The 27,300-nt window shown below is 41.1% G+C and overlaps 1 protein-coding gene across 3 annotated transcripts in view; it reads right to left on the reverse strand.

The window, feature by feature from the left end:
- Positions 1-5,046: 5,046 nt before the first annotated feature.
- KCTD1 (potassium channel tetramerization domain containing 1) overlaps positions 5,047-27,300 on the reverse strand; it is a 100,753-nt gene continuing 78,499 nt past the window's right edge. For all 3 annotated transcript variants that reach the window (XM_088174286.1, XM_014874331.2, XM_088174277.1), the window contains exons 3-5: positions 12,437-12,581; positions 9,899-10,204; positions 5,047-7,126 (exon numbers count right to left, since the gene is read on the reverse strand). In XM_088174286.1, coding sequence (XP_088030412.1) covers positions 6,968-7,126; positions 9,899-10,204; positions 12,437-12,581 — 610 coding nt within the window. In that variant the 3' untranslated portion in view covers positions 5,047-6,967. The remainder of the gene's footprint in view (positions 7,127-9,898; positions 10,205-12,436; positions 12,582-27,300) is intronic.

Raw genomic sequence — 27,300 nt, forward strand, 5'->3', positions numbered from 1 at the left:
AAACATGTTAAACCCACCAAGTTACATGCACTGTATTTGGTTTTCCTTAAACATTGTTTCTTTGTACTCCTTTGCTGGCCTTCAAAGTATGCCAAGTACTCTGCTCATGCAATATCTGGTTTCAGGCAAACCAGCATGGCAGTTTGCCTGAGCTGAGAAAATATGCTTGAAGTCGGCATTCACAGGCAGCTTCAACATCCTAAGGAAAATGCTTTGTTTTTGTAGCCTGAAAGTATGTCACAAACATGAATAGAATTATACACTCGCTCTCCCTCATCCTCAATCCTCTTTACCTGAGGAAAAAATTATACACTTCCAATTACAGGGCCAGTTAAAATCAATACAAAGGTGGAAGAAAACAGATCATTTTTCTTATGGAAGTAACTGTTTTCATTAATTTTTCATTAGTCCTGCTTTTGTTGTGCTATCCATCACTGAAGAAGCTGGTATGCAGTAGATTACATTTAGGTTATCTTACATGCTTCCAGGATTTAGTAGATATTGCCCGATAAAGCTGCGAGCTTTATGGCTTTAACTTACATCTATCAATAATGCATCAGAAGAGAATTTTTCTGCAGAAGAGCTGTCCCTGAGCCAAGCAGCTTTCTTCTGGAATAGCTGCACTGGTTACAGCAGAGATGATAGCACAGCTTTTAAACTACTCATCTAAAGGCTACAACTGTGAGAAAGATGAGCAGATGCTTAAGGAGGAAGATAATCCTTGAGGGTTTGAGCCCTACTTTCCCACTGTTGTCATTTTTATTGGGGAGCATTTGAAGCTGGGAGCCAGCCATGCCTTGCCCCATCTCAATAACCACACCTGAAAAACATTCCTGCCATCCTGGCATGCAGCAGGATTTTGTTGTGACCACTGTACAAACAAACAAAGCTCTTTCACCAACTGCACTGGAGCTTTCCCCTTCTCCCATTTTAGTGCCTGAGTTCTGTGTTAAGGAACATAAACATAAACAGAAAATGATAGTCCCTACTGAAGAACTGAGCCAGAGAAATGAAATGAAGCAGACCATCAGTAGACTTCACTTAGAATATGTAAGGTAAAGGAAATTTTATTTCATTTAATCTATTTCTCTCTCACTTTGGAAGGAATTAGAAAAAGAAATCAGAAAGTGAGCCAAGCCCAACATGGTTGCAATGCTAACATTTTAAGCTCATTCAGACATCCCAACAATTGCTTCTATGTGCTTGAATAGATTCTAACTCTCAGCTTTAAAGAAAAAATGTGTCACAGTTCCTCGATTTTCACCTCTTTCTGTACTGCAAGAGGGCTTGTGGAAAAGGACAGCTAAGCAGGACTCCAGATGTGCAGTTTGACACTCAAGTGGGTGACAGTCAAGCTTCTTCAGCCTCCCCAGCTGCAAGGTGAGTTTATTGCTGCCTTCTTCCCTTAGAAGTAGAGAAATGAAGGTCTCTACAATGCTTTGAAGAACCAAGCACTTCATTAGGGCCAAAGTTACTACTCTTGAGCTGCTCAGGCACAGCCTCCAGCAGAAGAAAAACAAACCTCCTGAACTGGAGAAAGAGAAGGAAAGAAACGCACAGCTGTTTTTGGTTTTAATGTAAGCCACCCAGAACTGAAATATTTATTCAGAAGCAGCAGGGATTAGTGAAATCATGGCTCCAGATCTTCAGAACATGCTCTGCTTACTTTGCCTTTTGTTTTTGCAATTTCTTGGCGGTTAATCAAATGAAGTATCAAACATCCACTGGTGGGCTTCACTGAGCCCTCTGGTTTGACCTGAAGTCAGAAAGAATGCAGTACATGAGTTTAGGGGACTTTGCCACATGCAGTTTTTGTTTTAAGTCAATGTCACCCTGTCTTTTAGACTGCATCCTAATGGTAAGGAGGCAAGGCCAGCCATCCCATTCTTCACATTTTCCTCAGGAACATTAATAACAACACTGACAAGCTACATAACAGAAGCCACAAGACCATTTAGGGTTGTAGATGAGATCATTTATCAGTCCAAACTCCAGAGCACAGAGACAAATCTCCCTCTCTCCATCTCTCCTCATACCAGCAAGCCAGAGCTGTGCTCTGAGAACCACAGAACAGGGATCAATTGGCTGGGCTAGGGCACCAGCACTCCATGCTCCCCAGGAAGCACAAATCCAGTCTGCTCGTATTAGCAACCGCCTCTCCAGAGAGGAGAACTCATGTATATAGGGCTTTAATGAGGCTGAAAGAGAAGTCTCATCAACCCGTGCTTCCTGTGACCTGCAGTGGAAAATACTGTATTTTTAGAAGCAACAGAGATGACACACTATTGCTGTGGATGCTGTGACACCGACATGACCACACTGCACCCCTTCAGCTTCTGATGGGTGTCAAGCAAGTTTACCATGAGTATGGAGAACAGAAGATGGGATGTGGCCCATAATCTCTGACATCACCTGAAAAATATTACACCCCTATTATTTTAGGGGCACAAGACTCCTACTAGGTTCCTAGTCAAAAAATGTGGGGAGGAAAAAAAAAACCAAAACCCCAAAACCCAAAAAAACCCAAACAGATTTAAAGAGAAGTGGGCTTTTCTCCATTTATCAGAGGACATTTCCATTTCTGGAGCTCTTACTTGTGCAAATAGAAATGTTTCAGCAGACTTGCACTAGGGTTTCCCCAAAGCATTGATTCATCCTGGTTGCCAGCTAGCAGAGCTAGCTCAGCTTACAGGAGGATGAACTTGTGTACTACGTGCCTGTATTTTTTCTTTTTAAGAGGAGTTAGGGCTATGATTTTAGCAGTTTCAGTCTCAAATCCCATATACTAAGTCAGTTTTGGGGTCTTCAAAAAAAACAGATCAATGGGGCAGCAGCCAAAGCCAACACTGGGACCTGGTGCAACATATTGAATTTTGGTGGTGGCAATTCCTCCAGCCCCTCAAGAAATAATAAACCATTCAAACTGAAGTCTGAGAAAAAGCAACTGGTCTACAGGCCCTAAGGATGTCTTGGTTTCATTTCCACTGTAAATAAACCTCAGGCAGCTTGAATGCCAACATACAAATACCAGTTGTCCGTAGAAATAATTCATAATATAGAATTCCACAGTGAAGAAATGACAGATGGAAATAAATGTTTTTATTTCTCTGAAAAACTGACCATCGGTCAATAAAAATGCTTTTCTCACCCCCCAAAATCCAACCCTTCCCCCCCATAGCCATGCAATGGAAACATTAAAGAAAAATTCACTTGATAAGTCGTTTGGGTGGCAGTAAAAACCCTGCAATTAGTATAGAAATCAATTTTTAAAGCTTGCTGCAAAAAATTATGCTTATGAACAAAATGTTTGACTTCAAATTGAATTCAGTGCCTGTTCAGCATAAAGGAAAATAATTGAATGGGTGGCTCAACTTTCATGTTTTCAGAGTTTACTAAGTTTTCCCCATTGGTTTTTGCTATGCATTTTAGCAGGCATCATAAAACAATGCATCAACTCAACTTGCTTGTGCCAGTCAAGCACTGAGATGATCAGCTTCCTTCTATAGACATGTGGCAATGGAGAGGAAAAACATTCATTGGGCCAGACTGCCTGGCTAGTATGTACCCGAAGACAGGATAAATTAGCAGCACCTATTTACCAGTACTGCTTCTGGAAAGAAAGATTAAACCACTGATAAAAGCAGGACTTCACTTTCTCCAGCACGGAGTCAATTAGCTGAGTGTTCAATGGTACACTCAGTTTTAATGTTCATCCAAGCATGCCAGGATCCATACTTATATTAGGCAGATGTTTGGTTCATTAAGGAGGCGATGGGAAGAACTAAAACCTGAGTCGATGGTTATTGCAGAAATCCAGCATTTGCATTTCCCAAAGAAAAGGTGAGGACCAAATTCCTCTGCCTGTGTCTCACTGTGGGAAGGGGAGTTGGTGCCATCTGCAATCTCTGCACGCCTGCAGGAGTTCTCATGGCAGCTGCTTAACCAACTTGCTGAAGTACAACATTGGCAGCTACTGCTCACTGCAGCTCTTCCTCTTGTTAAATACAGCACCACTGAGGGCACAAAATTGAGTTAACACTTTCTAATAAAAAATTAATAAATTTAGATGTCAAAATTACTAACCTCCAGAGACAAGCTGACAGTAATCTGGTCCCCCCACTCCCCCTACTTTCCTGGAGAAATTGCTCACTTGTTTGTTGATCAGTTTTTCTAAAGAACATTTTTAAAACACATGGTTATAAACCTCAATTGCAAACAGGACTAATCTCATTTGCTCTCTAAAAATCTACAGCCAGTTTATTCCTGCATACATTTTTCATCAGTCATTAGTGTGAATATTCATGACCTCTTACTCCATGACCACACGGTAACTGCAGAGACATTTACATTCAGGGTCTCAGAGTGATCTTTGATTCCCTCAACAACAAAAGCAGGCTTGGTGAGAGGGTGACCAGACAGTTGAGGGTTTGGGAGGAGCACAGTGGTATCTTCAAGGTCATTGACTTGGACAGGCATATGCTGAGCAAGCAAAACCACCAGCAGAGCATAACCTGCTGGCTTTGGGAGCCATGTATTGGAAAGCATCAGAGGCAAAGCTCCTCACCTTCCACACCCTGCCTTTGCAGAGGCTGCAGGCAGCACTGGGGGGAACACTTTTGGGGCTGCTGATGGTCCTGGCCAGGCAGGCTTATGGTGCCTGCTCATCAAGGAGCAGGGAAAGGATCTGCACTCCCCCCAGCTCCAGCCTGTGCTGGAGCATAAGCCCATATGCACAGATGGAGGCCAGCAGGGCAGGTCTGGATATGGGAATACTTTTTGGCTGAACAGAGAGGGAAAACACATCCCCGGGGACACTGAGGAGGCCCCAGAAAGTGCAGCTCCACCGGATGCATGGGAGGATTTGTGCAGCAGTCTCTGAAGAATCACATCACCTTGCACTGGCACCCATGTACTCTCAAACTCATAGGGACCAGTATCTTTTTGGACATCACAAATTTCATCACTTCCAATGGTTTGAAGATCTGTTAAAAATATTTATTTCCCTGGGGTTTAGCTTTCCAACTTCTATGCAGACTAGCAACCAAATTGTGGGCAGTAAGAGCAAGCATTTGTTTATTTTGTAAGAGGATTTCTTGCTGCTAATTGAAAACAAGCATTTTCAATGAGGCAGCTGTTTCAGTACTGTGAATAGACAGATCAGCATCACATTGAAGATCTAATAACCCACTAATAAACCTTAATTTTTAGAGCCCCCTCCCTCACCCATTTTCACATTTCAGCAATTCCAAACCACTGATATGTGCTGCAAGTTATTTAAAGATGTCCTCTGACATCTTTTAATAAAAAACAGAAAAAATGTGATTTGTCTTTTTTAGTTACCAGACTATATTAAAAACGTTGTCACATGTATCTGACAGTTTCTTTTTCTTCTTTCTTAAATAAATAGCAAAGTGTGACCAAAATAACCAATGGGACACCAGCACCATTGAGTTGATAGAAATTGCTATAGTAGGATGAACATACAGTCATATTCTGTGATAGTGCATAAAAAGAGACTTTGGAGGAAAGGTGGTGGTTGCTGGTGCATCAACCCATGAGCAGTCTGTGCAGTGGCATTGGGATGTGGTGCCTCTGCAAAATCTCACAGGCCTGGAGTTGGTGCCTGCAGAGGAGGCTTCAGTGAGACTCTGCAGGAGAGCAGCTCGCAGGACATCTAAAGCAGGGATGCACAAGGCTGGCCAGGTCACTCTCTAGGCAGAAGAACAATGGCTTGAAATGAGGGAAATGAGCAACCTGAAAACCAAACAGGCTGACTAACACTCAGCAAGGCAAGGGCTTGGAGAGTCAAAGCTGCCAACTCCTTAATCAAGAGGGAATGGTGCAAGGATTCACTGTTACACTGAAGGTTACGGAACCAAGAGTCATGTTTTGATGGGTTTCCCTGGGCTGAGCTGGTGTTATTTTCACATCTGACCAACAGCTTCTCTTCCAACTGGGACAAAGCTTAATAGGGACAGCACTGAAGGAACAGCAGCCACGTGCACCACACCAGAAGATCCCTCAAAAGCCTCTGCTGCCTTTAACTCATTCCACCCTGTGCAGGCAGGCACTGCCTGCCCACTGCCTTGCCCCTCTACAGGCTGGAGTGCAGTGCAACCCCACCTCTCTGCTTCTGTTGGCTTAAACCAGACCCTTGTTATTTTAAACAGGAGTTTATTGTATTTAATACATTATAAAATTTGAAAAAATTGTAGGAAAGCAGCAGATTCAAACCAGAGCATCTCTACCAAATATTAATTATTCTGGCCCCCTTTGAAAAACACAAAACGAAAAACAAAAAAACTCATTCAAAAGAAAAGTTAACTTTTCACATCTGTGAGGGCAGACAAAAAGTGTGCGACTTCTGTACAAACTACATTTAAAATTTCAGCTTTCCAATGCAATGGATGGCCATCTCCTGAACACCTGTCCATCCACCTCTAAAAAAGACAGACATAAACCTCCATATGCAAATAAAGTTGAATCAAGGTGTGTACACATTAAAAAGTGGATGTTTGTTTGGCAATGAAAATGGGTGAAGAGTAGTCTATGAATCCCCCCCTGGCAATGGCTTGTACACCGTTAAGTGGGCCTGGGAATGGCCTAGGACACTTAATGGCCATCACAGCACCAACCTCATCTACCACATTTTGTCATTGCATTTCCTACCCTTTGACATATACATACATATATATATGTACAGACATACATATACATACATATTTTTTGTGTGTGTATTTTCTTTTATACCTTGAGGTTATTATTATTATCACTACTATTCCAAGTGTTCCCATATGAATTCAGGTGTGGTCTCTATATTTGATATAAATGTGTCTTTTATTCAATTTTAGTTCCAGGACTTGTTTGGAGTCCAAACTGCACATGAAATGTCCCCCTTTTTTTTTCCTCCGTTTTCCTTTTTTTTTTTTTTTTTTTTTTTTTTTTTTGCATAAAGAAACATGTCCATTTAGTCCAGAGGCTCTTGCTTTATTCGAATGACAGAGGGTGCACGAGATGTCCTTCTGAGTTCTCGTCTCAGTACGTATTCACTGAATTGGGAAGAGTCCACCCCACCTCCACATGAGCCAACAATCTCAAACCCTCTTTGCTGTAACCTCTCAAGTACCTGAAAAAAAGAGGAAACAAACCAATGTATGAATAAATAAACAGACTATTTGCTGTCCAATGATAATAACTGCTCTTTTCAAATTGATTTAGCTAGGGACAAAAAAAAGTGGTTACATAGCTTAACTGTACTGGATTGATTTCTGCTGACTATGGCCACTGAGCAGTGAAAAAGAAAAAAATGAAGAAAAATGTTATTTTTTTAGTACTACCAACAAATCTGGTCTTCATCTGGTCACAGAAACATGACTAGAAAAACACATTCTCTGCTTCACAGAATTTACAACACAAAAGGACAAATACATGATTGCACAGCAGATGCTGAGCAAACACCTCAATGAAATGGTGACAGTGTAGATAAAATGGTCATAATTTCAGAAAACCCACCATGATATTTACTAGAGACTTAAAAACCAACTCTTTGTTACTTTTATCATCATCTTTGCCTGTTCTGGGCTTCCTCTGCCTCACCTGTGAAGGAGATATCCTGGGATTTACCAGGGTCAGACTGGGACAGCCACCAGGCCCAAGGAAGGGGCTGATGCTCCTGGACCCCACAGGATGTGGGACCCTCTATTCAGCATGACAAGACCTCACAAGTGGAATTCATGATGCCTACCATGGCTTTCCCAGCTGTTTCACCAGTTGTCAAATTGGCTTGCATGCATGCTAGGACAACACTGGCAAGCAGAATGGCAGAAAGCTGTAAAGGACTAGGGCAGGGGAAGAAGCAAGCTGAGGTTTAAAAATGCTTTAAAGAAGACATGCCACATCTTTATACAAAAATGCTTCAGGTTGGCAAATGTCTTTCCAAAGTACTTGAGCATGGCTAATTGCACAGCAGTCAAATCAAAAAGGAAAGAGTAGGACATGAGACTTGGAAACAGCAATCAAAACACATGTGATCTTTAGTTTTTAACAATGTATACCAAAATCCCCTGCCCCTGCCCAAATGTGTTGGTGCAAGTCACTGAAAAACAGAACAGGAGAACTTGGGTCCTGAGAAAAAATACGGTGAAAGCAACTCTGGAAACTAGCTCATGCATTTGGTCTGTACCTCACTCTTTAGGTCTATTGGTAGTTCTTGTCCTGTCTGCCATTTTTATTATTACTGGGAGATGATTATCCTCCTGTTTATCAGTGTGGGATCATTACCTCTCTTGAATCCTGTAAATATTTTGCCCCTCTGACTCAGGTTTTTCACATCAATAAATATGCTTTGTAATTCTTATTTGTGCAACAAAATTGTAAGAATCAGAATAAGTGACAAAGTGCTGAAGGATACAACTGCCTTGATAATTACCATATGGTGCAGCTAAGCAGCCATCCTTGAAACTCCTTCAGTTGTAATCTGACATCTAACGCTGTCCTAAATTTGCATTAATCTCTATGACAAACAATTTTGATGTTTCAGCATGACAGTCAAGGCCGGTAAGAGACAACTGTCCAAGCAGAACATGGGTTAGATAGGTCTAGACAGGTCTATGTAGACCCTTGTGTTAAGTGCTAGCACAAGTGCAGTGCCTGGCCAGCCTTCAGAGTGTGCCCTAGTTCTCAGCTTGCTTCATCTGCAGAAAAAGAGACTCAGGGGTGACCTTCTTCAACTCCCTGAAAGGAGGCTGTAGCAAGGCAGGTGTCAGGCCCTTCTACCAGGAAATCAGCAACAAGTCAAGAGGAAATGGCCTCAAGATGCACCAGGGGACGTTCAGGTTGGGTTGGACATCAGAAAGAATTTCTTCACTATTATGCATTGGAATGGACTACCCAGGGCAGTTTCAGCATCCCTGGAAATATTTAAAAAATGACTGGATGTGGCACTTAGTGCTGTGGTTTAGTTGGCATGGTGGTGTTTGATCAAAGGCTGAATTTGTTGATCTTGGAGATCTTTTCCAACCTTAATGACTGTGATTCTCTGCCTGGACAGTGGGACCTGGCAGATGAAAAGATGCCAAGCTCAGCTTGTAAGTGTGCTCTATATAAGAATTCACTCATGATCCTGTAGCGTTTAGGAGGTGTGTTTAAACTGAACAGCATTGATGGTGCTACTGATGATTCCACATGGGAAGTGCTGGCTATGAGGTTGGTTCCTTTCAACCAACAAAGGATAAAAACATAACACTAACACTGAAGTTGATTATAATTATTCCAGGAGTGCATTTGTCTCCCAGCTTTTTATTATCCATTTCATAACATCTACTGATTTTAGACATTGCTACATTGCATCATAGAATACTTTGAGTTGAAAGGGACCTTTAAAGATCATCTAGTTCAACCCCTCTGCAATGAGCAGGGACATCTTTAACTAAATCAGGCTGCTCAGAGCCCTGTCCAGCCTGACCCTTGAACATTTCCATGGGTGGGGCATCTACCACCTCTCTGGGCAACCTGTTTCAGCGTTTCATCACCCTCACTGAAAAATTTTCCTCCTTTTACCTAGTAAAAATCTACCATATTTTAGTTTAAATCATTACCCTTTGTCCTATCAATTGCAACAGGCCTCTACTATGCTATAAAAAATCAGGAAAAAATACTGAAAGTGAAAGTGAAGGGTTTTCCCTATGACCACAGAAAATTCTAATACTACTGCAGTTTGTTTGCAAAGAGATTTGGTGATACGTGAATGAAAGGGAGAAAGACAACTCGACACACAGAAGTAAATAACTTGCTTGAAGCCTCCAGCTGATTCTGCTCACCAAAACACTCCAGTGACATGGAACAGGGTCAGCCCTTTCAAAAGGGCTCCCTTTCAAAAAATGCACACATGACTTCCTACCTGAACTGAGTTGAGGTGACAGTATCCGTTCAGCGGGAATCGGATGACGTGTGTGGAGTCGTGGTTCCAGCCGGCGTTGACAGAATTACACATCACATCACCGATCTCTGGGAACACCTCCTCTATCAAGGATTTATCTCCACTCAGTGTGATCCTCTCGCCCAGGTCCGGGGCAACTCGCACCACCAGGCACTCACAAGACTTTGAGAAGCGGCCGCTCTCCCGGTCCTGTTTCCACCGTTCCATCTCTCCTAGCATGGGCTGAAGCTGGAAATACTTTGCTTCTTCATATAACAAGCTGTAGTCCTGAAAGACACGTACATTACTGTGCACAGTTAAGAGAGGCATTGCTGATGGGGTGCTTAAGGTGTATGGGGACTCAGGTCAGCCCTGCTCCTAGGTCTTCAGACAGAGCTCCTAATGACTGTGTAGGAAGGTGTAATAAAGTAACAGTGCCAGCAAAAAATAACCATCAGCCACTTGAAACACAAAGGGTGTAACAGCACTTGTAAGAGTAGGGAAGGGCTATGCTTGCTCGCTTCTGCAAAAAAAAAAAAAAAAAAATCACACTTTTCTCCATATTTCATCCCCACAGTGATGTCATATAATAATGATCTCATTGAACAGATGGAACAGAATTCAATCAGGATTCAGAAAATTCATCACTAGGATCCATTGTGTCTTACAGCAATACTAGCAGGCATTGTAACAGGTATAAGAATGTAAATGAGGGAGCCTGCAATGGTTGTTAGTGTAAAATGATTCAGATATTTGCATAATGTTTGCACATATTAGTGCATTTTAAAAATTAAGTATTTTTTAATACTTCCCTATTTTGCCACTAGTATTGTTTACTACATCATGTCAAATGTCAGAGCAGAGGGAATGTATTTCTAGGCATTGCCACTACAGACGTAATTTAGAACTGATGATGTGGAGTCTGCCTGCTGCCATTTTTTTAATTTAAAAAACATTTTTTAAAAAAATCTTGTTTTCCTAGGTGTAAGAGCATAAAACTATTTGGAAAATATTTTTACAGAGAAAAGAGATATATGAGAGAGAAACAGATTGATAAGAGAAGCCTGCTAACAGTCAATATGATCCTGAATTTAAACTAGAAACCAAATACTTGATGAGGACACTTAAAATATGGTAAAAATACTGCTTACATTTATTGTGTAACAAAAAAGTAATGTAATCTATGTATTTCTAAGAAACAAGAAACACTGTCCATTTTAATCACTGGTTTTTTGTACTCTTTAAAGCGTAACTGGGGAGGACACCCTTTGAACATCACAGATGGGTGAACTTGCCAGGAGTTAAATTTTTAATTTCAGCACAGCTACAGTGTATTTATGTGCTTAAAAGGCTCTACATATGTAATTTCTTAATATTCCATGAAGGGTGCTTTTCCTTTTTCTGTATTTCTGATGACCTGCGGAATTGCTAAGAGCAGCACAAAGCCATGCTAAGGCTTTAAAAGAAGAAAATGATGCTTATCTGTTAGCTCCAAACTCCCACATTATTCAGAGAGATCTACCCTTGTCACATATAGGAGCAGCAAGGATGATGATGATTCAAAGGCTGCTGAAATACAGCTCTTGAACTCAGCCTCACAGCTATTATCCCCAAACTCCTGAAAAACTCTTGGCTACGAGGGGAGAAGGACTGCATACCAGTGTGAGCTGCTCCATCCCTGCCTCATCACCCATCACCTCTCCTGTTCAATCCCAGTTGCTGCATTTCCTGCAGTGAACCAGGTGCACTGATGTGTGATCATTGGGTAAAGGTAAGGATCTTTTCTGATCGAAGACACCACATATACAACCTCATACCTACCAGCAGATAAACATCACACGGATTCTGAAGCTCTGCCTCTGTAGGCTTTGCCTGACAGTGAACTACCACTAATTCTATTTGTTACTAAAAACTAAAAAAAAAAACAACCAGGCTCTTTATTAAAGTTTAAATAATAAACATAGAACCATTCATTCCTGACTTCTCTAAAACTCCAGAATTAAACTTGTAGTATGCATTCAAGAGTCTGAGGAAGAAAAGATTCCATCACTTAATGCCCAAATATTACCATATGTGCTGTTTATTTTGTCAATGTTGTGATTCACACACCATTGTCTGAATTTCAGTGTGAGAGCAGAAACTGGAGCTGCTGCACTCACTGGGGAAGCATAAAAATGGACGAATGGACAAGTAATCAGCAAAGCTCATGAGCAGTCAGTTGCAGATTGTTAACATCGCTTCTATTTCCATGAGTATGATACTACATTTAATTTCCCTAGGTCAAATCTGGCAAGGCTGTTTTATCACCACTATAGCCAGGAGGGGAACGTTTAATATTGATGCCACTCTAGGAAAGGAAAACCACTTTAGCAACCCCATTCTTACTTTTGCTATGTACCTCAAATCAAACACAATACCTGGCAAGTTCCCCTTCCCTATCCAGGGCTCTGTTTCCACTACACACCAGACACTTGCTTTACCAAGGTACATGCAAAACACCCAAGTCCCTTGAAATCTCACCTTGAAATCATCAGGAATGAGGAGTTTTGATGTCCTTAAGAAATTCAAGATATATCTGAACATCTGCCCATCTCTGTCGATGAAATAATGCTGTTTGAGACTGTCGAGGACAATGGGCTCTGTGCCATCGAAAAGCCGGCCAATTCTGGAGAGGAAACAAGAGACAAGGAGCACAGTCAGACCAAGCTCAGCTCCAGAGCTGCTCAAATGGCCCAGCACTACAAAACTCTGCCATGCAAACTTCACTGAAGCAGCTCTGTGGCTTTGTTTCATTAGAAAAGGGCTGTTTTCAAACCACTGTGTAAGCCACATATTTTCTAGCATGGCCTCATTAAGTTCCAAGCAGCACAGCTGGGGAGGTGGAAGGGAAGCAGCAGGCCAGCAGCCTCTCCCACCCACCTCACTGCCCCAGTCTTTATCTCATAAGATGACAACTCCCCAGTTATTTTGGATACCTCTTTTGATAGTCCCCTTCACCACAATCCATCCCCTCTAGATGCTCCAATGCCCTGGACTGACTTATTCCAGGGGACTGCATAGGGAACTTGATTTAGTTTGGAAACTGTATCCAAGGAATAGTTTGGTTTGGTTCTTTGCTTGGTTTTCACTCGTTTTTTAAGCCCAGGTCAATTTTGGCTACCATTTACTGTGACCAACACTAGGGCAGGCACAGTTGAGGTGAGGGGCAGCACATTGTGGTAATATAAAGATAGGGGTACAGAGTTGATAACATTTCAATGTGAGGCAATTCTTTAATGCAAAAGTTAAGTGCTTGTGGCAGGTGTCAATCAGAACACTGAAATAATACCGAAAAAATGTCTCAGCTTTTAGACACCACCCACTGACCACCAGAACCATGCAGCCACCTAGAGAGCCTTTGCTTGGCAACAGGTCTTGCAACATCAACCACTGGGTGCACATACATTTCTGGATGTGGGTCTCCCAAACCAGCTTTAGTTAGAGCAATGGGAAGGGCTGGAAATGCCAAACAAAACCCTCAGAGTAACATCAAATAAATGTTTTGTTTCTGCACTGGGGCATTTGCAAATCACTCCTGAGTCACTGGTGGTTTCCCAATGAAATGAGCAGGAGTGACTGGCAGGTCTGATGTTGTGTGCCTGTTCATATGTCTGTATGTGCCATGTGGAAGTACTTTTTGACAACAAACAGTCAACATGGCACACTATTTTTGTTTTGTTTTAAAAGCAGTGAATAAACAACAAACCCTCAATTAAAAAAAAAAATTAAAAAATAAAAAAAAATTTAGAAAGCCACCAAATACTCAGAGGTGACCAGCCCTCCTGGCTGCACGAAGCACCCCAGGCTGAGAGATGCTCCATCCACTGTCCAGCAGAAGGGGATGTCCAGAAGGCATTCAAGAGGTAAAAGAGGCTCCCAAAGAGGGGGAGGTAGCAGGGCTTGCAGCAGGGTCCCAGGGAATTGCAGAGGGGCAAGGCTCCAGGTCACCATACACTGTGTTGCATCAACAGCCAAATATCCTCTCTTTGAAAATGGCGCAGTATTCCAAATTGAGTTTGGAATGATGTCTGTGCCTGGAGCAGGTATATATATAAGTTGTGAACAGAATACATATCTCATCTATAGTTTCTCACCAGCTGGGAGGAGACCAGGAAAAAAATAAAACTCCATTAACCCCAGCTGGCCATTTACAATTCTGTAATAAATGCCTGAATCAATTTAAGTTGAATGAAAACTGTAACATATAAGGAATTAAATATATTTTGCATCATGAGCAGGTACAGAACACTTTTTTTCAAAGCCATCCCTTGAACTATTCAAGCTTTTTTCCTCAAAGACTTGTTACTGCCTGCCCTGCTGCTCAAAATTTAAGCTGCGACAGCCCATAGAACTCAGGCTCCTGTTCACTTGGTGAATGAGCTACATTTTACGTCTAATATGGAAGTACTCAGCATTTAGAATTAATTTTCCCTTACACTCAAGCATGTCATCTTCAAATTTATCACGGAATTCACACACAAAACATGTATTTGGCCAAGTCAGTCATTACTGAAATGTATAATTGTAATTGGTTTCTGCAGCATTTTCCTAGTTCTAAATTACTTATATAATTACATATTTTAAACCTCTAGGCTTTTTGTCTCCATTTTATTAATTGTTTAGAGAAGAGCAAGATAGTATCAGAGGATGGAGCCTTCTAACAAAACCATAATGCTGAGGAAAGTGTTCAGCCACTGGGAGTGCTACCTGGGACCTGAATAGCTTTGGGAATGGGCTGGAAGCATTAACAGAAAGCACTCCTTAGTGCTCTGCTGCTCTGCAGCAGCAAAATCCCAGGAACTGCAAAGTCCATACTCCCTCCCGACTCCCCTCCCAGGATCACTCTGCATTACACAACTGCACTTTCACATATTAATATAGCATTGGAAGGGAAAACCCCCAGCAGAGAGACTTCTGTAAAGAAAATTAAAACCTTTTTCCTTTTCAGATGGAAAAATGTAGATTCCAGCTTCCTTCATATGTCCTTCAGGGAAAATCTTGGGATACTGTGGGATCCAAATCTGGTGTTATGGTCCTGCTCCTAATCTGCATTTGCTACACACATCAGGAGAGGAGACTGGGCTATGCCAGGATCCGGGGAACAACCAGCATCCTCACCTTCCAGCCTCATCAGGAACTCTCGGGTTCCTGGGGGCACAGTGGGAAGCACTCCTTCATGCCTCACTTGTCACCTCCTCTATACAATACAATTTGATAACCATCCTCCCTGCCACCCATAGCTCTGCTGGCACTCCTGCTTGGTCTCACACTGGGATTACACATTCTTAAGTGACACCAGTTTGCTGGCACAAGAAGGGTCTTTAATAAGGTAAGTCATTACAATACTTTACTTACAATAAGCTAAGTCATAATTTCACTTCCCAAGAAAACCTGAAAGATGTTTTTTCCCATCTCCTTGACAATGTTGGCCGATGATTGGCAAAGACACCTTTCTTTTTTAAATGAGAAATGCGTAACAGCTAAATGGAGTTTCGAGACAGGAAAGCACTTTGAAGGAGGCTTGCAAAATAAGATGATAATTATATGCAGAATTAGCCAAATATCAAGGGTAAAGGATAAGAAACTGTAGTCCATTTACAAGAAAATGTGCTTCTGAAATATTTAATTAAAACTAACAGGCTGGAATTTTCCATATATCAGGAAAATTAATGTCCCATGGGTTGAAAGTGTGACCTCCAATGGGTAATAATTAATGTCTGTGGCTTTAAGTATCATATTCCACTGTCAGAAATCGAATGCTTCAAGGGTTGAAAATATAACCAGTGGAAAACCCTGTTTCCATCAGAGAATTTGATTTTACATAAAGGACACAAACTAGGTATAGACGAGCCCTTGTTTACTGGGGAAAAAACAACGAAATGGAAAAGATTATTGTTTTAATTCCATAAAATACTACAGGGATGGATCTTTCTTACCACAGATCAGCACTCCCATAACAGCATTTCTATACCAAAAAGCTAGCACAGGAAGATGACATTGCTTGCAGGATTTCTCAAATTCTTCAGAAAAAAGTCCTGCTTGTCGAGTATAAAAATATACTGTCTGCAGCAAAACTGTATACATAGTGTGTTTATAGCCTTGCTCTCTCATTCTATAAATATTTAAATATATTATTATTATACACATAAAGAGAAAAGACTTCACTTTAGCATATTCTGCCTCAGCTGGAAATGTGGGAAAGCAGCAATAATTAGGAACAAGATGGCCAGTACTAATTAAACAAGTCAACTATTGCAAAACTCTCTTAATGCCAAGAAAAATGACAGTGTTCTGCAGATTGTTTTAATGGCTTCACTGGACAGAGCTAAAATTCTTCCTTTCTGTAATCAAAAGGATACATGGAACATGGAAAAGCTGCAAGCCTTGATGTTTGCAAACATGCAGAATATTACATCACTTTCAAACTAAGGTAGAAATAAATATTTTTCTTCTCTGAGAAAATACAGGTTTCTTATAATTGAATATATTCAGTATATCATTTCTCATATTAACGTCTTTATCAGAGAACAATACAAACTCCAAACTAACTGAAAATCTTTTGCAATAAATGACTTTCAACAGTTCCGAGCTGTCAGAGCTCCCTCTCCCCATGTCTTTCACAGAACAACAAAAAGGGAGGAAAACTGGTGAGAAGTCCTTTTCTTAACCCATCAGAGGGGGATGTGCAGCAGGAGGAGCATCAGTGATGCCCTGGAACCTGCAATCCACACTAATTGCAAGATTTCTGCCTGGATTTCACCAGGGCAGGTATTCAGCAGCTAGTAAAGAGCAAAATACTCAAGAAAACGCATCTCTCTCCCTCCAATAACGAATCACATGACAAAGTAAATGTAATTTCTTTGAAATCTTACTCATCTGGTCGGAGCCACTGCAGCAAAGGGATTAGGAGTTTGGTCCTTAGAAGTTAAGTGCAAGTTTTATTATCACATCATTATATTTATGTGGCTAATGAGAATGCTTATTTAACACTCTGGAGTGTGTGGAGACTAAGCTGGGACGGGTTTTACTTTTTTTTTTCCTCTGCAACTTTTTAGTCCGAGCTGTCCTTATTAATTTCTTTTCATTTTCTTTTACTGAGTGCTCAAAGGCAATTTGCATAAAAGTCCATTATAAATTAGATCTGTTTAATGGTATGCTCATCTCATGGGTATTTAATTTTACTTCCTCGTATGTCTAAATTATATAATTTTGCACTGTCCCCTAGCAGCTAGTATAGTTGAAGAGGTATCCATGCCAGTGAGAAATGTTATCCTACCCAAGTGGAGAATGATGAGGCTTCTATTCTTTTCATTTCAGAGAACCACTTTGACAGTATCAACCTGCTTTTCTTTTTTGAATAACTCATATCATTTGGATCCATAGAGACTGAATATATAGCAACCTTTATAACTCTGCATAACAAAAGTTGGCTCATAAACATAACAGAATACATTTGCAATTTTCAGGAACATATATTATGAAAACCGCATTTTAACCAAATACCCTGTTGTAATCTCTTGCTCTCTGTGCTATTATAATTTGCTCTTATCTTTTTCTTCTTACATTTAATTTAAGGTTTCACGTCCATGAGTCTCAGGAATTCCTTGGCACATACAGTTCCTACATTATGAGAAGATGCATGAATACAAATAATTATAAAGCAAAGGTAACAGGGGAAACATGTATTAAAACCTAACAGCTCATTAAATCTTCTATAGAAAAAGTATTTATATAGGAGCCAAAATGACAGAGAAGAAGAATGTACAGGAAGAGGTATTAAAACATCAGTTCTTAGAAGATTTTAAAATAAAAGTTACATGGCATTTGAAAGAACAGATAAATGCGAAACACTGAGTAAAAGGATGTCAAACCTTTGTGGAAATATTTGCTAAAGATTAAGGAACTGAATCATTTACATGGAGAAGATTTCAAACATCGTAAGATTGTTCCTTCAGCATGACAGTAAAAGAAAAGGTAGGGGAAAGCTCAGAGGGCTCATCAAGCATTTAGAAGAAAGCGAGATAGACAAAAAGTGGTGAATAATCTTAAAGACCGAGCAAAGAATGTGAGGAGCAGATGGGAAGGATCTGAAATGATGAGTGACATGGTATCATCAGGGAATGCACTAGAGACAAAAAAAAAAAACTAAGAAAAAAGAGAGAAACATGAGATTTGCTCCAACCTGCCTGATCAGAGCCAGCATCAGGAGCAGAGATGAAAGCCAATCAGACATATTACAAAATTAACTAATAGTCATTGGATCTAATCCAGATGGACAAACTGACACATTAACTGGAAAAGTATAAATTGCACAACATGGTGTAGGTCATGTTGCAGGAATGCTACTGACACGAGAGCAAACTACGTCTCTCTACGCCACAGATGAGCGTGGAGAATGAGAGATGTGTCCAAATGACAGCAGAACAAACGTGGATACACAGGTCGCAGGGAGCACAGAAGGTGAATTTAAAAATGGATGGCCAAGACTCCACAAGTCAGTAGAAGCACCCAAACTTGTGTTTGCCCAAAAAGGAAGTTTTTCAAAAAGAAAATAAAACCTGTATTTTCCCTGCTAAAGAGGTGACCTAGCTACTTAGGAGTTTCACACCAGAACTAATGATTACACCATGAGATAGAGCTAATACAGCAACTCCTTGGGTGTACAGAACATACTGGTTGACAGTCAGTCACCTTGGTGGGCGTAGGGTGCCTGAATGTTCAACAGAAGCCAGTCCAAAGGCTAGCTTCTCTGGCTGTAGTCTCTGTCCAAAGGCTGGCTGTAGTCTCTGTCACAGCCTTCTCTTGGGATGTCCAAACCCTCATTCCCAAACTCAGGACCATCATCTACCCAGACACAACTGGCACTTGTAGAAATGCTGACATTCCAGAAAGGAATAAATAGTTGAGATGGGATGTTGAGAGCTGTTGACTCATGACCAGAGAACATTTTATGCAGGTAGATGGAAACCATCTCCCACATTGCAAGATGGCAACAAAGGGTGAGGCCAGCAGAGCACTGCCTCAGACCGTGGATGGGCCAGGGAGTTTCTGTTTACCATATTCCTTCTCTCTCTGCTTTGGTGTATCAGGGAGATGAAGACTGATAAGAGGAACAGGGCTGAAACCCTAATCTGCATTTTTTCACACAAGGCTGGGCAGGTAAGTGTTTTAAAAGCAATTTCAATACTGTGTCAGCCACTCCTGAATCTTCAGGCTGCATTACAGGCTTCAGATGTGCCTGAGAGGGGTCTATCCTCTGTTCACCAGTGGTTCTCCCATCCCAAAGCAGGCTCTTTACCTCACAGACCCCATCACTTTTCAGAAAATGAGGTTCCTCCGTCTGACAGACACTGAAGTCACTGACACTTCCCAAGACATGTATGGGCCATTCATTTAAAAGCTGGACTGGATGATCCTTGCAGATCCCTTCCAACTCAGAATATTCTGTGACTGAATATATCCTTGATCCTCTCCGTTTTGCTTGTCTTCAGATGCCAAACACACCTTCAAGCCCTTTTGCTGCTATACAGATATGGTAGCAAAAAACCAGAAAACTTCAGCCTTTCAATCCCCAAATAGATGTTTCTTCAGCCAAAACACTGTCTACAAATCAGTGCTACAGCCTCTCTCTTCCTCTAGGACTTTGAGACACTTCTGAGACCAGCCAGCACCCTGAGTGACCCACCTGCCAAGTCATGGAGACTCAGAGCAGGGCAGGAGGCTGCAGATACCTGCCACCATCCCTCTCATCACAAGGTGTTTGTGAGGACATCAGGCAAGAAGGAACTGTACACATGGACTTCCCTGCCCACCCACGGGTCCAGAGCCACAGCTTGACCACCAGGATTTTAGTCTTTTTTTAAAATGCCATCTCTACTCTTTCTTTTCAGGCTTGTGCATGCACTGGATATACTGAAGAACAGTCTACAAGCCTTTAAGCCCCACACCTCCTACAGTGTTTGCTATCTTGCAAATAAGTCCTTAAAAACTTTCTAGTTTTCCAGAGCATATCAAAACCACTTTTCCTAAAATCACTTAAACCAATGAAATGTTAAATCAATTATTCATGCAAATACTTTTGCCATCTCTGTTTTTTGTAACCAAGTTTTCTTGGCAATGATAACATTTCACAGAAAAATTAACAAATACTCTCTTTGCTTGCCAAGATGATTTTACTAAGCTTGAATCCGATTTCATTGAGGTATGTTATTTGTTTTATCTTGAGGGAAGCTGCCTATTAAGTTAGTAGCAACCGTGTCCTTTTGCTTATGATATGGTTATTACAGAGCTATCAGGAGTACCTTTAAGTTATTAGGGTGCAATGGCAAATTAAGTACTTTGCGTCATAATTAGCTAATAACTTTTGAATTATATTTTAATCATGTTTAAGATGGTCAGGTTGGCTGTGAGTACAGATAATGGAGGATAGGAGCAGAACAGGAGTGTTTATCATTCAATACCAAAAGCCAGAAAGTAGGTAAACTGGTGGATGCACAACATCCCAAAGGAATATATAATCTATATATTCAGAACACTAAACTCCTTCACAGGCAGCAATGTGAAAAAGTGGAGCTTGTGTCTTAGGATCACGTTTAAGTAAAAAGCAAAAATATATCAGTTTCAACTCAGCCTATTTTGAGCTTTTCAACTTTTTTTTTTTTAATAAAAAGACTGTTAACAATACCCATCTTCAAATCCCTGTTGATAAACCTGTTCATGCAGATTCCACAAAGAGAGGACACTGTTAATGCAGCTTGGAAAAAACTACCAGAGCCATTTCCCTTTCAAAACTCATGATGTTCAAGAAAAACCAAACAACCAACAAAAAAACCTTCTCAGAATAGGGGAAATCCTTTGATGTATTCCTTTGTACATCAAGTTTTCCCCTCAGCTTTCATGAATTTCATTCAAACCACTGTTAGTTCTCAGTATTTCCTCCATATCCTTGAGAAGACTCAGCATCAAAATTCCACATACAAATCACTGGAAATCAGGAAACACTCTGAGATTCTCCATGAAAATTCTGCCTTAGAAAAGCAGCAGCAAAATAAGTTCTACATCCAAATCCAAAAGCACATACATGCTTTGTAGAAGCTCTAAGGTGTTGCTAATTCTGCCCCTTTCCAGGATGCTACTTTGAGAACCTGACATTCCACTGCACATGCCTGGGACCTCTTTCCTTATATATGACAAACATGGCAATGGAACCATAAGGAATTAAGCTTTCCAAGATCTTCACAACTTTGACTACTTAGCCAGCAATCACATCTATGTTGTTTTGTTAACTGCTGCCTTCTCTAAGAGAAAGGACAGCGTGTTTCCATAGACAGGACAAGAACACACTTGCCTTTCCCTTTGCAAGAGTTGCACAAGTCCCTCCTGCATTTCAGCCCATAAAAGCAGGAGACTGCACAATTAACCTCTGTGTGCTCTGTGAGAGATTCTACAGGAACTGCTTCTTGAGAGAAGGAGAAAGAGGCCACTACTGCATTAAAGCCTAAGTAAAAGCTTCCAATTAATGAATAAAATTCAGAGAGACAAGGTGCTCCTAAAACTTTTAGATGTTAACTATGTCTGTGCCAGAGTCCCCAGAAAACACCACCCTCCAGAGACCAGAATGGAGTATTCCCAAATACCCTCCCTCTTCTGCTTTCAATAAATACCCATGAAAGTCACATACAACTTTGTAACATCCTTCTTAAGTGCAGTTCACAAAGAGGACAACAATTTGCTGCTGTTAGCTTGTGCTGCAGAAGCCTGTAAAACACATTACCAGGTCTCAACCTAGCTGAACTTAGGCTTGGACTGTCAGAAGACGAAATTATCAGGGAAGGTGGAAAAGATGTTCAGTCTGCTTTTTAAAATCCCTACACAAATAGACAAAGGAGAAAAAAGTACACTTACAAAGAACACTATTAAGGTAGTCAAAACAAGCTTCACAAGTGAAGATATGTCAGATATTAGAGATGCAACTGCAAGCCACGTTTGCAAACCTCCCCCTGTGTGAAAGATTTTCGACTATGTCTTTAATCATCCATTCTTTACTCACAGCACCCTGAACTTGGCACCTAAGCCAGAGATAAGCCAGGCTTGAACAGCAGGCTGCTGCCCACAGGACCCCTGCTCAATCCACTGGAGCTCTAATGGATGAGGAAGGGACTGCAGGAAAGGAAAATGGGTAAGGTAGACAGATGGGGGCTGACCTTGAAAAATGAACTCTGTCCAAGTGTGCCAGATTTCCTCTGTGATGCTAAGCACACCTGCCTTAATTTTTTTAGCTTCTTTGAGTGAAGCAAGAAGGTATCAGACTAAGGAATATTGTAAAAAAAAACATGCAAGAATGACTCTTCAAAACAGGACTCAAATAATACGCAGAAAATACAGCCCAAGGGACACAAGTTGAACTGAGGAGGAACAGGAGGTGCTGATGACATGTTTAGTAAATAAGCAACACATCTCTCTGCACTGAGGCAGGCAAAAGTATTTGAGATAGTATTATTATACATATACAATGAAAACCACAAAGGTCATCCTGACTGCCCAAATAATGTTCTTTTCCTATAAAGCTTATTTAATTGCAATGAGAGAAGCTGCAAGGCCTGCTACCCAACAGCACATTTATTATACTTCAAGTATTAGTGTTCTCCCTTACTTACTTAGCCCACCTGCCCAGAGATTCCTCTACCTAGACTGAAAGCAGTACTTTCAGACTAATATCCTAGATTACAAATTCTTCTAGAAGGGCAATCCATATAGTATGAAAGCATACACAACAGAGGCAAGGAAGAGGTGGGTGTTATGGGCACAGAATTTAGGATGAGAAACACAGGACTGTACACTGCTCTTTCCTGGTTAACTCACATACAGTACAATGGCATTGGTGTGATTCCTATGTGGACACACACAAGTGTCTGTCTATGTAGAGAAACGTGTTTATACTCGTAGAACTCATTCCCATACATTTACATGTTTAATTGCTTCCATGCTAGAGGTTGAAATGATTTATGCACTTCAGTAACTAGAAAAATCACACCATTAACCAAATCAGTTCATACAAAACCTGTGTGCTAATCAGTTAAGAGGACAGGAAAGTCCACCTAAAATATCTTAGACAGTGGCTCTGAGCAATAAATAATGCTTATTGCACAGGTTAGAAACGCCAAAGCCACACCTGAACATTTCGCTGGTGGTGGGGTGATAAAAAAACACGCAGATAACATTATTTCCATTGACAAACTTCACATATACAAAACAGTGGCTTTATTGTTTATTAAATTAGAGGCTGCCATGGTGTAATTATCCCTGCAGCCATACCAAACCCAACAGCAGGTCAGATGCAATCCTGTGGAGGAGGTAGAGAGAGGAGAAAGGAACAGAACTGAGGCACAGCACAGAAGCAATACAGCCTCATAAACTAGTGATGCAAGGAATAATTAATCCATGGATGTGAAAACAGATGCCATAACTGTAGAAAGCAAAATCTGTGAAAATACCACATGACAAAAGTAAACGTTACAACATGGTTCCTTTAATAAACAACATCTAGGATGTGATTCAGCTGCCTGTTGCCACTTGAGACACTATAGGGCATCCCAAAGTGCTGGGTGATGGCACAGGGATGCTAATGCAGGCTTGTGCCCTGCTGGAGCAGCCACAAAGTCTGAGCAGGAACTGTGCATAGGCATTAGCTTCCCATGCCAAGGTGAGTGGATCCCACTCAGAAAAATGACCAGAAACGAACTGTACCAAATTCATAATATTAAACAAAATCTAACATTCTTCCTAGACATTCATTTCAATTTTTAAAATGTCAAGCTCTATTAAATAAAAAATTAAAAATTTATATGATATAAAATTCAGAGCAAAAGTTTGTGGTGCTCCTAAAGTGTATAGGAATTTGTAATATTTTTCATTTAAGAGGTCTTCTACCCAGCAGCTCAGGTCACTCTCACACAGAGGAGCTGACTGGTCCTAGCTTCCTCCTGAGCTACAGCTTCACTAGAGGAAATACAGGAGAGTAACATCCAAAGTCATATTACATGCAAAGTGTGTCAGGAGCCCCGCTTCCTAAATGCAGGCACTCAGCCTCAAATATTCTAGCAGGGTGTTGAAGTGAGCTGACCCTAGAATCAAGCCACAGCCCATGGACAGACTCCCATGGATCCACACGGGGCTGGATCTCATTCCATGCACATCCTGTGCACCACTGCAGCAGTGACTGTGCACCCCAAAGATTGCAACAGCCCTGTCAAATAGCAACTAATAAATGCTGACTGCAGGCAGGCAGGTGGGAAATGGTCTGTCAAGAAACACTCACACAAGCATAACTCCATCAGTCTGGAGGATTTACAACAGAGAGGATATATGTTTTACATCCACTGTGATCCTCCTGGTGGAAACCAGCACAACCCAACAGTGAAAATCTTCCTGGTGGTTCCAGGCTGCTCATAAACAAGAAGATGCCTATTAAGCTGAGTACTGCTTTTAAACTAGTAGAAATACGCTGCTGATGAAGCAGACTAGTGCTTCAGTTTGTAGGTTTTCATTATTTCATTCATTTAAATGCAAAGCTTTTATCTAAAAAGAGAAAAATATAACTACATTTGGAAACAATAAAAGGGAAAAAAATCCCATCATTTCCTAAAGGTCTCTCCATACTGCATCTGCCCTTTTCCCCAGATGCTGGTAAAACCACACAACCCTCATACCAATAAATTAAGTTGCAGCTTGCACTAAAACTGAAAAACACACCTGATCAAGAATCAGCACATATGCCAAAAGACTATGATTCCCTTAACAACAACAAGAAAAAAAAGCTAAGATTTTACTGAGAAAAATATTGAATTTCAAACCTACAATTTTTTAGAACAATGCGAGTTCTGGTACAGGCATTTTTGGGGACAGAAAACTGTTTCAAAAAGTTCTCCTCCTCTCTGTGTAAAATAAAACACATTACAACCACCTTGCATTATTCCCTCCACTTGTGTACTTAGTTAATACCAATGCTTTTTGCTCTATATGTGAATGTAATAAAATTTTAATTTAGCAGAAATCCAGGTGTCTTGGTAGATTTCTGATTTTTTTTTCTTTCTTTCATCACCCCAAGGCATAGATATAAATTGTTTTATGCTATCTTTACAGGAGATCTACGGAACCACGTTATCGAAAGGTGCAGAAGACTGAAAATAGTTTAGGGTAATCAAGACCTGCACTGTTTCATCAAAGCCCCATCTCTCCAGAAGCTACTGGTGTTGCAACAAACAGTTTGGGGCTATAGTTTGATTTTGATTATTTTCCATTACCTTTCTAAAAACCTCCTCTTTTCATGGCAGGCAGAAGCCAATTAGCATCACGAAAGGAAGAAGTCTGGAGAAAGATAATGTGTTAAAATGACCAACTTTGACTAGGAAGTCAGCCTACCAAATTATATATTGTTAACCACCCTATGCACAAGAGTCTGTATTTATTTGTCTTAACCTCACAGTCCTGCGATGGGAACTGATAGTGCAGCTCTTGGCCCCTCACTTTTGCACAGCTTTTCTTCTTCAGTGTGTACCACAAATAATGACAAGAGGCCAAGTGGACCTGGGCTGTCCAGTTGTCTGCTGCTGAGCACCATGATAGGTTTTAAAAGGAGGGAGAAGGTATCTGAGGTCAGACTGGGCTCTGTTATATCACCACTGATACTGCAGCAGTGCAGTCAACAAGAGCAGCAAGACCACAGGTCTCGCTTGCAGCCTTACTGAGCTCAGCAGCTGTGCCCACTCCATCCCTGAATCCTGCAGCCCACCCAGAGCTCCAGCCACAGTGGGTGCAGGCACATAATCCATCTTTGCTGCCTCTAATTGCCACCAACCACTATCTGTGTGCTTTGATGTTAGAAGACCTCCGGCAGAGATCTGCCCCAGGGATTTACACTGCAGTAAAGAACCAGTCTGCCATATTCACACTGGTAACAAAGGCAGCAGCAGCTTTGCAGGGGTCCGTGAGAAGTGTTCACTAAAACTGAGCCTCACAACAGATGACAAAAGGAAGGGGTATTTCTCCACTGTGCTTCAAGGATCTTCAAGGATCTCCACTGTGATCTTTGAGGAAAATCCTCTGCTGAACAAATACTGAGGGGCACAGAAACAGCCAGCCTATGACTGTGGACAGCAGCTCAGGCTACTTTGCAGGATCAAAGTCAGACAAAGCATATTTGCTCCTCAGAGTCTGTGAACACAGGCAAAATTAAATTGCACATCTAATTTTGGGAGCCCATCACTAGCTTATTATTTATTATAAACAGACACTCAGATGAGACAAAGAAGGAGCTTCACCTCAACTCTGAAGCAGGGAAAGCTGACAGGAACACATTCTTGCTGGCTGAAGCACATGGAGTTACTTCTGAGCAGGGGCATCAGCTCCCTCCACACTACTTGCCCTACCACTGCCAGTATTTTGTTACTAGGGCAGAATAATATTAGGATAGCAGTGAGGGAAATAAACTCTCTTTTATGATGGTTGTGCATTTAGTCAGCAATGTGCTACAACAAACTTGACCTTTATCAGGACTAGATTTCACTGACTACTTTTTTGGGACTTCACCCCATTTATTTTGTTCTGTCTACAGCCTCTGCAATATCCAGCTGATAAAGCTTTGCAGTGGAAGCACACTGCAAAGAAACATATTCTGGCATGCAAGGTCAAGGGACAGAGCCCTTTCTGTGGTCCTTCACAGTAACAGAAAGGGCTTTTGGAAGAAATGCTCCCAGAAGAGCTGCAGATGAGCTGCCCCAATGTGAAACAGCCTGGCACAACCCCACAGAGCTTCTGCAGGCTCAGGTTCAGGTTTGCAGAACAACATGACTCATTTTTCTTCTCTGAATAAGAACTGCACTGCCAACTTTACATTTCTTACATGGTACCAAACCCGTTATATGTTCTTCATCACTCCCAGGGCCATTCATGTTTATCATGTTTCGGGGTTTCATTAATAAACAAAAGGAAGAAGGGCTTATGCCTCTGATAGAATTACTTTGCATTTTAATAGGAAATAATAAATTGACCAATGTGGAAGCTAAACACAATTGAAAGTTGCAGCCATACCAGCTATTTCTATTTTCAAACCACTGCTTTATGCCTTGTAATGACAGCAGACAGCAGTGACTTCCAATAGCATCTTTTTCATCCTTCATTTTGTTGAGCCTACCCAGGAGAGAAGGATGAAACATACCTGATTAGGGCTTTTATTTCTACTTCCCAAGAGGGGAATTAAATGCTCACCTAGAATCAGACCTCTGTGGTCTGGAGAGCAGCATCCATTCAGTTTTGGAGAGCTACACCATTAATCCAAAGTGGAAGTG

Source organism: Sturnus vulgaris, chromosome 1 (assembly GCF_052056855.1).
Source record: "Sturnus vulgaris isolate bStuVul1 chromosome 1, bStuVul1.hap1, whole genome shotgun sequence".
In the NCBI taxonomy this organism is placed as follows: domain Eukaryota; kingdom Metazoa; phylum Chordata; class Aves; order Passeriformes; family Sturnidae; genus Sturnus; species Sturnus vulgaris.